Raw genomic sequence first — 12,921 nt, 5'->3', positions numbered from 1 at the left:
TGTGCAGGTGCGCCTAGCTTAGAAAACAACAAGCGTGCACAATTTTTTTAAGACCGTTCAGATGCGCTGAAAATGACAACGTACATCGTGCACAGTTGTTTTCGGATTTTGTGTGATTCTCTGACCAGAACTCAGACCAGCCAGAAGATTTCTCTCGCTGATTACAAATCTAAAAAGAAATGAATTATCTCGCTGGGAACGCGACAGCGCAACGAGCCGATCATATATAGAGCTAATTCACCATAGTTGACTTCTAACTAAGGCCGACTATAGCAGTTCGCCCAAAGTTTATCGATAAACATTGTTTTGTATTGTTCTGCATCTTAAGTTATATAAGTTTGAATATAAATATCTTAAGTTATATAAGTTTGAATATAAATATATGTATGAATAATGTGCTGAAGATAATATATATATCTACCCCGTCAGACGATCCGGCCGGCACATATAACCCCTCTACCGAGCCCGGTCCCCATTTCCTCGCATCTCCATGCATGCCAGCTCCAACCTAACGCTGAATCCTGCCGCCAAAGCGCCAAAACCGTCGCAAAAACCTGCAAGCTCGAACCCGGCCAGCCACTCCCGCGGTCCCGCCCCGCCCCGATCGAGCACACAGGAGAAGTAGAAATGGCGGGAGAAGTGCTCGTTCCGGTGGAGGGAGGCCGGGCGCGCGACTACGGCGGCGGCGTGACGTTCTCCGTCGCGGTCACCAGCCTCATGGCCGCTTCCTGCGGCCTCATCTTCGGCTACGACGTTGGCGTCTCAGGTGCATGCGCTCTCTGCTGGCTGCGGCTTCATTTTCTGTTATTAGATGGCACTCCATGAAGAGCGTCGAGCAAACGCACGTGCTATTTGCGGCTCCTCTGCTTCCTCCGGCCGGCGGCCAGTACTAGCCAGGGAGTTGCTATATTTTCGATGCCATAATTTTTTTTGAGAGAGTTTTCATGCACAAGATCGAGTCAACTATATATATAGCTAGTATAGTTAAAAGAACAGCTTACCAGAGACTGGTAGATAATCTTTTTATATAGTCAAACAATAACAAAAATATATGTTGCCTGAACAGAAAAAAAAATCACGGTCTTTTGCTTGATCTTCGTATGAAGTTGTGGTTAATTGTTGCACGGCGACATGGTATGATTTCGTGTTATAGAATTGGACACCCCCCCAAACACCCCCTTGTATTGAGAGCTGGTAGACACAGTGTTGACGTCTTTTTAGAGCGCCAAACACTTAACAAGAACCGTGGCGGTGCCCTCTGCACAGGGGCGGACGGTCCGCGCGCAGGGGCCGGACGGTCCGCGGCCTGGTGCGAGGCGCGACGGTGCTCTCTGCACAGGGGGCGAACGGTCCGCGGCCTGGTGCAAGGCTAGGGCTCCTGCCTGACGGCCGGACGGTCCGCGCCCTGGGGCCGGACGGTCCGCGCGTACGCAGGGGCGGCGGAAGATCGCCGGCGGCGCCTAGATCTCACTCCCGGAAGGGACCCCGTCGGGGAGGAGAGATCCTAGGAGTTGTCTAGGCTCGGGCCGGCCAACCTAGACTCCTCTAATCGATGTAGAGTCGAAGAGAAGCGGAAAATTTGGGGATCGAGAGGCTAAACTAGAACTAGACTAGAACTACTCCTAATTGTACTGGAAATAAATGCGAAATAGAAGTTGTATTGATTCGATTGCTAATTACAAATCGGCCGTATACCTCTCTATTTATAGAGGAGGGGGGCTGGACCCTTTACAAACTAATTTCCGAGCTTATCCCGAAATTCTCGCCAACAAACATAGCAAAAAACTCGGAACCCTAATCTGTTCTGCGCTTGCGCGGACCGTCCAGCCCACATGTGCGGACCGTCCGGACCGCAGACCATCCGGCCTCAGGACCGGACCGTCCGCCGCTCATTTTGGTTCCAAACATATGCCCCCTGCCTTTTGGTGGAGCTGAGCGAACCAAAAGCAACTAACTCGATGTGATCACATCGGTTTTCTTAGGCATATTGACACTTACTAGGATGATACACAGTGGCCTTAGTCCCGATGGTTGACTCAACGGACGTGACCCCTTTAGTTTTGATCGAACTGTTAGTCCCAATACCGTCGAGCGCCATACTGGTCCTGACCAATTCGTCACCTTGCTTTCCTAATTTTCTAAGTGTTCTGGCGTAGCTTCGTAGTCGACCAGATCTTCTCCTTGCAGGTCGTCTTCCTCCATGGGTGTCGGTATGTCGTTGCAGGTGTCATGGTGTATCGCGGATGAGTCGGCCTCAGTGGTCGGACGGTCCGCGCCCTTTACGGTTGGTCCGGTCTTTATAGCTAGACTGTCTGCCATACCTGCAAAGAGCTGCACAGTTGTTGTTTTATTTTCTGTCTCTGTGGCTGTTTGATTTTCCTCAACGACCTTTGGTCTCCATTTCTTTTGTGGTGGTGGATACTGTGGATGTGTGTCATTGAATATTTTTTCCGCCTCCTTCTCCTGATTCTCCTTTAATCTAAGGTGCTGTAATTTTCGCTTTTGCGATCGTGTCAATCCCGATGGGCACCAACAGGGCATGGAGTATTTTGGATCGGTTGTTTTGTTGACAGTCGTACCTCCTTTTTTGTTTGTGTTGGCCGATTCACCAAAAATCATCGGCCCTTCGTCATTTTGTTGTACGACGACATCTGTCGTTCCTATTTTAATGACGTCTCCTTTTTTGTACTGTTGGAGGTTGTAGCTGTATGCCCCCTACCGGATTAGTCAGCCTTTGGGGCCGAGTTGTTCGACAATCTTGCTGGGCCTGTGCTCGTGGACCAGATTGAGGGGCTCTCAATCGGTCTTGTACTGGAGATGTCAACCTATTGAATACAAATGTTTGAGGTGCCCCCAAGCGGGGTACTGTGGCATCCCAAATGGATATGGTGGCATGCCCCACATTTGATTTGGGACATATGGTGGAAGTATGTATGTGTATGGATATGACATAGGTGGATATGGTGGTGGAGGTGTCCATGCAGGTACGTTAGGTCTTAATTGAACATTATGACCTCCCGTCCTTTCCGATTGGTGTGGTGGTCCAATCGGCCTAACCTGCTGTCGCACCTGGGTGGGTAAGCGAGGTCGCTTTGGTGGCCGGTCGCTGGGGCTAGCCTTCTTTTTCACATATTTAGACAATAATTGATCAAAGGTCGGGCTGGATTTTACCAACTGTCCAGTTGCCTTGAACGTATTAGTTTTCCACGTACCTATTTCTGGTCGTCGTGGTTTGAAGGTACGTGGTCGCCGCGGCTCTTTGGCGTTGTCGGATCGTCCGCTGGAACGTTTCGGACCGTCCGGTGATGTTACGGACCGTCCGCGCCTGGGCACCGGACCGTCCGCGATGCGTAGTATGAGTTCTCGTGAATATCCCCTTGTCTGCGCTTGCCCCCAAGTGCCGGAGTTTGTGATGGTCACTTTCAGTGTCTCTCTTCCATCAGGAGTCTTCTCGGCCACCACTTTCCTGCAAGAGATTTTGTTGTTTCCATCGGCCTCCCGTGAGTTGTCGATGATGACTTCTTTGTCTTTGCCCTTATCGGCTGTGCTGGACTGAATTAGGATCCTTTTGCCCTTGAAGTCGATCATATTCATTGGAAAGGGCTTCGTGTCCTCCTGAAATTTCAATCGTCCCTCGTTAATGGTCGATTGGATTTGTCGTTGGAACACATTACAATCATTAGTGGCATGGGACAATGAGTTGTGCCACTTGCAGTATGCGCGACGCTTTAGTTCGTCGGCAGGTGGAACGATATAATCAATTTTAATGTTACCATTTTTTAGTAATTCATCGAATATCTTATCACATTTGCCAACATTAAATGTAAACTTAATCTCCTCCTGCTGTTTCTTTTGAACTGGCTGCAAGGAGGAGCAAGCCGAAGATTTGGCCTGCTTAGGCCAAACTATTTCGGCAGTGTAAATTTCCTTTGGTTCACCGTCCGAACTACCTTGATTGTGTTCTACTATATGGACATTATGATAAACCGTTTTGACTAGTTCTTTGCTTCGGCTTTCACAAGCCGAAGCTTTCTGATGTAATTGTGCTAGCGTAAAGAACTGGATGCCTTCTAATTTATCTTTTAGATAATAGCGCAATCCATCAAAAGCTATTCCCGCCAGTTGTTTATCTGTTAAATGAATTTGAAAGCATTGGTTTCTCGTATCCTGGAATCTCTGGATGTAATCACTAACCGATTCATCCTTTTCTTGTCGTAGGGCCACTAAGTCTACTAAATCTAGCTCATAATTGCCAGAGAAGAAATGTTCATGAATTTTTTGTTCTAAATCTCCCCACGACAAAATGGAATTAGGAGGGAGCGTGGCATACCATGTGAATGCAGTCCCTGTTAAAGATAATGAAAATAAACGTACACGGAATGCTTCGGTGTCGGCCAATTCTCCTAACTGTGCTAAGAACTGATCTGTGTGGTCACGCGTGCTCTTTTCTTCGTCACCCGAAAACTTTACGAATTCGGGTATTCTGATCCCCTATGGGTATGGGAGCCGGTCAAATTGGCTATCATAAGGTCTCTGATATGACTGCCCCCGGGGACTATACTAACTCCGAGCTTATCTCGGAACGCCCTAGCTATTTCCTCCCTTACTATATCGATGGCAGCCGGTGGGAGACCACCGGCTCTTTGACCCAATATGGGTGAGTTTGTTTGGATGTTGGTATGTTGTTTTCCTCCCCATTGGTTTGGGTTTTGCGGCATGTTAATGCATGCCCTATGAGGCTCATAGGACTGGCCATTCCTTTCTGGCCTTCTAGGGGCCGGAAAGTACTCACTCTCATGGGTTTGATAGATTATATTATGGTGCTGGTGTGTCGTATGGTGAGATGGGGAGTCTAGCTGGGACGGATACGGAGTTGGATATCCATCCTCCTTAAAAAAACTCTGTGCCGGACCGTCCGGTTAAATACGTGGATCGTCCGGCTCCGTGCGCGGACTGTCCGGCCATGTGGTCGGACCGTCCGACATTATATTCGGACTGTCTGGCGCCATACGCAGACGGTCCAAATGGGTTATCTAGGGTTTGCACGGCATGTGGCGGCTTGGGTGCAGGTCTTGGTAATTCACTACTAAAAATGGGATCAGTCGCCGCTGGCCCGGACGGTCCGCGCTCACGTGCGGACGGTCCGGACATGCGCAGATCGGCAAATTTATCACCGATGTGCGTGGGAGGCTTTGTTGCCCAAGGTACATGTCTATTGGCATCCCATAAAGGGGTTGTGACTGGTCGTGACAACCTGTAGCCGATGAATTATATGTGTATTCCCTCAATTCAACCTCGTGTGAAGGAAGATTTGCCATAGTAGACTTATCAAGCGCACGCACTAGCCTTTTATGATCATTTTGTATATCCCCTACGATACGTTGCAACTGTTCTCGCTGTTCGTCTATGTAAGCTTTAAGAGATTGGAGTTTGTTGGTGCTACTTACATTGGGGATATCTGGTGTGGGCCGGAACGAAGCCGGATCCGTCGCCTGATGTCGGACGACCTTGTTGTTCCTGTCCACTTTGAAGTTGGCCAAGAACTTTGCTTTTGCTTCTTGGATCAGTTGCTCCTGGCGCTCCTCGAACAGGAGCTGTTCTTCAGCCGGCAAGGTCTCCCATGTAGGTGTGATGATATTGCTGGTGGAAACTTCAGAGCTATCTTTTGAACCGGCCATTGAGGGCCGATTTGATAGGTCTATATGTGTTGTCCCCAGCGGAGTCGCCAAAAAGTATGTTGACGCCTTTTTAGAGCGCCAAACACTCAACAAGAACCGTGGCGGTGCCCTCTGCACAAGGGCGGACGGTCCGCGCGTAGGGGTCGGACGGTCCGCGGCCTGGTGTGAGGCGCGGCGGTGCTCTCTGCACAGGGGCGGACGGTCCGCGCGCAGGGGCCGGACGGTCCGTGGCCTGGTGCAAGGTTAGGGCTCCTGCCTGACGGCCGGACGGTCCGCGCGTACGCAAGGGCGATGGAAGATCGCCGGCGGCGCCTGGATCTCGCTCCCGGGAGGGACCCCGTCGGGGAGGAGAGATCCTAGGAGTTGTCTAGGCTCAGGCCGGCCGACCTAGACTCCTCTAATCGACGTAGAGTCGAAGAGAAGCAAAAAATTTGGGGATCGAGAGGCTAAACTAGAACTAGACTAGAACTACTCCTAATTGTACTGGAAATAAATGCGAAATAGAAGTTGTATTGATTCGATTGCTAATTACAAATCGGCCGTATACCTCTCTATTTATAGAGGAGGGGGGCTAGACCCTTTACAAACTAATTTCCGAGCTTATCCCGAAATTCTCGCCAACAAACATAGCAAAAAACTCGGAAACCTAATCTGTTCTGCGCTTGCGCGGACCGTCCGCCCCACAGGCGCGGACCGTTCGGCCTCAGGACCGGACCGTCCGCCGCTCATTTTGGTTCCAAACACACAACAACACCATGTTGCGTGACTAATCACACACATATGACAGATGATTCATCATATATGTAGGAGTTACAGAATATACAAACTTTGTTTTTAAATTTACTTGTGGTTTAGACCATGTGTTTTATGTATTGAAAGCACATTGCTTATACCGCATAAAACTATGGCACTAAGAATGTTTGGCAATAGTGAAATTCAAACACATGCTAGAAAACAAAAAAATAACGTGATAGAAACAAGAGTACCAAACCCTTGACTCATCATTAACACGACAATTATGCTTTCCCGACCTTTAACATGATAGAAACAAGTGTTTTAAAAAACAAATGTTTTGGAATAACTACTTTATTGGACTCTAACATACATTACACCCATGTTTGCATAGAAGGGAAATGCTTACAAGATTTTTTTTTCATAGAAGGGACATGCTGCAGTTCCTTAGCTACGTAATTTTTCCCACATACACTTTACATCTATCATGCCAACATGATGAACAAATCATGCGATCCATTTCCCATTAGGATGGAAGAACATTAATTAGGGTCCTGGCAAGAAGATAGAGAGATGTAACTTGTAAGTGATCCCACACTTGAACATTATCATTTATAGAAAACCACTATAACAATGAGATTATAATACTAACAGGGCTATATGTAAGTTACCATATTCATTGATGAGGACATGGTTCACAATCTTTTGTTTGGTCCACGATAACTCTCGTTTTGGTGGAATGCAACACACCAATCTCATATCAAAAGACCCAAACCTTGCAACGTTAGCACCATAACTCATCTGGTTATCAACCATGTCACTAATCCGATTAACCTTGACAAGAAGGCTAATCCTTGCTTGTGAAACAAAGAACATAAACAAGAACTTTAAAATATGAAACTCAATAAAAGGATGACTACATATGTATGATTAAGATCACAAAATGGGGTTTCACAAATGAAGACATTGATTGTTCGAGTTTCACAAATGAAGACATTGATTGTTCAATGATAGATTGACCTAAAACAAAATCCAAGCTCTAACATGGATAGTGATTATTGATTATATAGTCTAAGGGTAATCACACCCTTTGGACACCCTCTAACAAGCTCTAAGACAATACACGACCAAATGGACCAAAATACGGTGACATAGTATATTAAAAAATTTGGACAATGATTTGTTTCAACGATTCTCATAGACTTCTATGTAACTTAGACCTACAAACAAATCCATTAGTTAGATTATAAAATCATTTCCCATCTTTATGTGGATCATTAAAAATGAAGTCATTTTGCATCCTAGGCATCTATTTTACTAAAGGTTGATCCTAAAGGTCAATGTTAACACAAACTTGAGTTGGACTAAGTCTTTGGCTGATATTGGATGTTCTCTTTGGTCTTCCCCACCTCCACACCTTTTTCCAAGAACTTCATGACCCGCTCCAATGTTTCTAAGTAAGATAACATCATTAGTAAGTGATATATATTTTTAAAACTATAAAAGGATCACTTAAGAGCGAGCCCACCTCTAATTTAATTATCGCACTCATGCTCAGGTCATTGGACCTTGCATAATGGTTAGAAGGATCAACACATGCATCCAATGTAGTAATCTATTAATCATCCTTCCCCTCTTGAAGTGTGGTCATCCTCAACTCAAGTTAATCTTCTTTTCTCAAGTATAGCTTTAAAGCTACAATGTTAAAGATAAGACTAACCCTAAACTCGGGCGAAAACTCAAATGCATATGGATTATCATTTTTTCTCATTTTTTTCCTTAGAAGTACTAGCAACTCTTGGCATTAATTTAGATTTATGAAGCTTTGAAATCTATCTTTATCAAGTGCAACCATACTAAATCGCATGATTCAAGTTTAACTTTCTTTCTAACTTCACTACCAACAATTTTATACTTTTCATTTATATTTTTAATGTTTGCCTTAGTCATTTTATAAAATTTAACGATAAACTCAGCATGCTCTCTAGCATCACTATGTGTTCTCTCGGTAGTAGGTAAAGGCAAAAAATTAATAGGAGCAAGGGGGTTAAATCCATATACTACCTAAAAGGGACTTACTTTGGTGGTGGAGTGTTATGTCCTGTTATACACGTAAACTACATGTATGGAAAATGCTCTTCCCATATATTTAAACCGCGCTTTAAGAATTCTCTCAGCATGGTCGGCAATGTTTGATTGACTAGCTCAGTTTGTCCATCAATTTGGGGTTGACAAGTTGTAGAAAGCAACATATTTCTGTAATTTATTTTATAAAGTGCACCGGAAGTAACTCAAAATTTTGTGTTGTGATATGAAACAATAGTAGAAGTCATACTATAAAATCGAACAATTTTATTGACAGAATAGGTCAATAATATGAACTACATACTTATATCTGCCCAAGGAATAAAACAAACTAGAAGAGGCATATACAAACCATATGTGTTCAACTGTGACTTGGCTTTTTGACATATGGTGCACATACATATCGCCTCATACTTGACCAAAATAAGTGTGTGGTCAGCACCTCCTCCATCTTCTTATCCCTAAAATGTTCCATCAATCTGCCTACATGTGTCTCTTGCAACAACAAAAGACAAACGTAACTAACTAGAATGCATAAGTGGTTAGCTCGAAATAAAACCCCATCATGTACCACATATTTGTTTCATGTAGGTCTCTCTTTAAAATCTTATGTCACATATTGTCGGGGACCATAATTAGGGGTACCCTCAAGGCGCCTAATTCTCAGCTGGTAACCCCCATCAGCATAAAGCTGCAAAGGCCTGATGGGCACGATTAAGTCAGGGATCAGTCCACACGAGTGACTCGATCACGCTTCACCCGAGCCTAGCCTCGGCCAAAGGCAGCCGACCTCGAGAGACTTCCGTCTCGCCCGAGGCCCCCTTTTTATGGCGGACACATCACCGGCTCGCCCAAGGCCTTGGCTTCGCTCAGAAGCAACCTTGACTAAATCACCACACCAACTGACCAAATTGCAGGGGCATTTAACGCAAAGGTGGCCTGACACCTCTATCCTGACACGCGCCCCCGGCAGAGCCGAGGTGACCGCCGTCACTCCACCGCTCCACTGGCCAGTCTGACAGAAGGACAGCGCCGCCTGCGCCACTTCGACTGCAGTGCCACTCGACAGAGTGAGTCTGACAGGCAATCAGGCCTTGCCAAAGGCGCCACGGCGAACTCCGCTCCGCCCGACCCCAGGGCTCGGACTCGGGCTAAGACCCGGAAGACGGCGAACTCCGCTCCGCCCGACCCCAGGGCTCGGACTCGGGCTAAGACCCGGAAGACGGCGAACTCCGCTCCGCCCGACCCCAGGGCTCGGATTCGGGCTAAGACCCGGAAGACGGCGAACTCCGCTCCGCCCGACCCTAGGGCTCGGACTCGGGCTAAGACCCGGAAGACGACGAAACTCCGCCTCGCCCGACCCCAGGGCTCGGACTCCGCCCTGGCCTCGGCCGAACGACTTCCGCCTCGCCCGACCCCTTGGCTCGGGCTCGGCCACGGCAATAGAAGGCAGACTCAACCTCGGCTTCGGAGGAAACCCCACGTCGCCCTGCCTAGGGCACAGACCGCCACGTCAACAGGAGGCGCCATCATCATCCTACCCCGAATCGACTCGGGTCACGGAGAACAAGACCGGCGTCTCATCCGGCCAGCTCCGCCAGAGGGGCAATGATGGTGCTCCACAAGCTCCATGACGACGGCGGCCCCCAGCTCTCTTACGGAAGCCGGACGACGTCAGCAAGGACTCGACCGCTCCAACAGTTGTCCCTCCATCAGGCTCCGCCGCACCTCCGACAGCCATGACATCACGCCAGCAGGGTGCCCAGATCTCTCCGGCTGCCACATTGGCATGTACCTAGGGCGCTAGCTCTCCCTCCGCTAGACACGTAGCACTCTGCTACACCACCCCATTGTACACCTGGATCCTCTCCTTACGACTATAAAAGGAAGGACCAGGGCCTTCTCAGAAAAGGTTGGCCGCGCGGGACCGAGGACGGGACAGGCGCTCTCTTGGGGCCGCTCGCTTCCCTCACCCGCGTGGACGCTTGTAACCCCCCTACTGCAAGCGCACCTGACCTGGGCGCGGGACGAACACGAAGGCCGCGGGACTTCCACCTCTCTCACGCTCGGCTCCGGCCACCTCGCCTCTCCCCCCTTCGCGCTCGCCCACGCGCTCGACCCATCTGGGCTGGGGCACGCAGCACACTCACTCGTCGGCTTAGGGACCCCCCTGTCTCGAAACGCCGACAGTTGGCGCGCCAGGTAGGGGCCTGCTGCGTGCTGACGAACAGCTCCCCGTCAAGCTCCAGATGGGCAGTCTCCAGCAACCTCTCCGGCCCGGGACGGTGCTTCGTTTCGGGACTCTCGAGTTCATGTCCTTCGACGGCAGCTACGACATGACACTTCTTCCACCGCCGCGCGACTACGACAATGGCGGCCGACAACCCGCCCGCCGGCGGCGGAATCGACGACGTCTTCCCCGCGTGGTGGAAGAGCAATATTCGGGCTCGCTCCGTTCTCTCCCCCGCCAACGGAGGAGGAGGCGGAGCCGTCAAGGCCAGACGGGAGGCCGCGCTTCGTCGGCCGTCGAGCGAATCGACGCCCCCGACGCCCCGACGGAAGGCACGCCGGACGTCGACCTCGCGTTCGAGACAGAGGAGAGCGCCGTCCCCCCGCGGCACGCTGACCTTGAGCAAGAAGACGATGCCGGCGCGCTCGCGGAAAGCCTGCAGGACGTCGCCCTCGAACCAGGGATGACGGCGCAACCAGTCCCCGGTGTGACTACGTCGCTCCTCGTCGACCAAAAGGTAACGACTAACTCCCATCTTGCGTCATTTCGACTCGGCCTCAACCCGCCAAACGACCTCGTTTTGGCGGGCGCTCTCATTGAGGCGAGTGCAACCCCACTGAGGTTCTGTATGCGGTCGCCTTGGGACCGACTGACGGACGTCTCGACCTACGGGCCCTCTGGGTCCGAGGAAGATGACGATCCCAGCATCGGTTGGGATTTCTCCGGACTTGGCAACCCCAGTGCCGTGCGGGACTTCATGACTGCATGTGACTACTGTCTATCCGACTGTTCCGATGGAAGCCGCAGCCTTGGCGACGAGAGCTGCGGCCCAAGCCGCGAATGTTTCCACATCGAGCTAGGGGATCCCACCGAAGGCAACCATCTTGGCATGCCGGAGGATGGTGACCTCCCCAGGCCGGTGCCTCGCGCCGACATCCCACGGGAGCTAGCTGTGGTCCCCGCTCCGGTGGGGGGTTACGACCCACAACTCGAGCAAGTCCGCGAGGCGCAGGCCAGGCTCAACGAGGGAACAGGAGCGCTTGAGCCGATCCGTCGGGACGTCGGACAGGCATGGGTGGACCAACCCCTGGCCGGAGAAATACGTCATCTGCCCCAAGGTCTCCAGCACCGCGTCGCCAACGATGTCAGGATCAGGCCGCTGCCCGCATCCAGCGGGGTCGGTCAGAACCTGGCAACCGCAGCGATGCTCATCCGCGCGATGCCGGAGCCGTCAACCACCGAGGGTCGGCGAATCCAGGGAGAACTCAAGAATCTCCTGGAAGGCGCTGCGGCCCGGCGGGCCGAGAGCACTGCATCCCGGAGGCAAGGATATCCCTCGGAACCTCATGCCGCGACTTCCCGATTCATGCGGGAAGCCTCGGTCTACACCGGGCGCACGCGCAACACCGCGCCTGCGGCCCCGGGCCACCTCGGCAACGAGCACCATCGACGCGACCGTCGGGCTCACCTCGACGAAAGGGTGCGCCGAGGCTACCACCCCAGGCGTGGGGGCGCTACGACAGCGGGGAGGATCGGAGTCCCTCGCCCGAACCACCCGGTCCGCAGGCCTTCAGTCGGGCCATCCGACGGGCGCCATTCCCGACCCGGTTCCGACCCCCGACTACTATCACAAAGTACTCGGGGGAAACAAGACCGGAACTGTGGCTCGCGGACTACCGCCTTGCCTGCCAACTGGGTGGAACGGACGACGACAACCTCATCATCCGCAACCTCCCCCTGTTCCTCTCCGACACTGCTCGCGCCTGGTTGGAGCACCTGCCTCCGGGGCAGATTTCCAACTGGGACGACTTGGTCCAAGCCTTCGCTGGCAATTTCCAGGGCACATACGTGCGCCCCGGGAACTCTTGGGACCTTCGAAGCTGCCGGCAACAGCCGGGGGAGTCGCTCCGGGACTACATCCGGCGATTCTCGAAGCAGCGCACCGAGCTGCCCAACATCACCGACTCGGATGTCATCGGCGCGTTCCTCGCCGGCACCACTTGCCGCGACCTGGTGAGCAAGCTGGGTCGCAAAACCCCCACCAGGGCGAGCGAGCTGATGGACATCGCCACCAAGTTCGCCTCCGGCCAGGAGGCGGTCGAGGCTATCTTCCGAAAGGACAAGCAGCCCCAGGGCCGCCCATCGGAAGAAGCTCCCGAGGCGTCTGCTCCGCGCGGCGCCAAGAAGAAAGGCAAG

General features: G+C 51.1%; 1 protein-coding gene across 1 annotated transcript in view; it reads left to right on the top strand.

The window, feature by feature from the left end:
* Nucleotides 1-462: 462 nt before the first annotated feature.
* LOC103642786 (sugar transport protein MST1) overlaps nt 463-12,921 on the top strand; it is a 34,340-nt gene continuing 21,881 nt past the window's right edge. The window contains exon 1 of the mRNA XM_008665966.2: nt 463-766. Within this exon, the coding sequence (XP_008664188.1) occupies nt 628-766 (139 nt within the window). The 5' untranslated portion in view covers nt 463-627. The remainder of the gene's footprint in view (nt 767-12,921) is intronic.

The sequence above is a fragment of the Zea mays genome, chromosome 10 (genome assembly GCF_902167145.1).
Source record: "Zea mays cultivar B73 chromosome 10, Zm-B73-REFERENCE-NAM-5.0, whole genome shotgun sequence".
Lineage (NCBI taxonomy): Eukaryota > Viridiplantae > Streptophyta > Magnoliopsida > Poales > Poaceae > Zea > Zea mays.
This window is presented reverse-complemented; position numbering and strand designations above follow the sequence as displayed.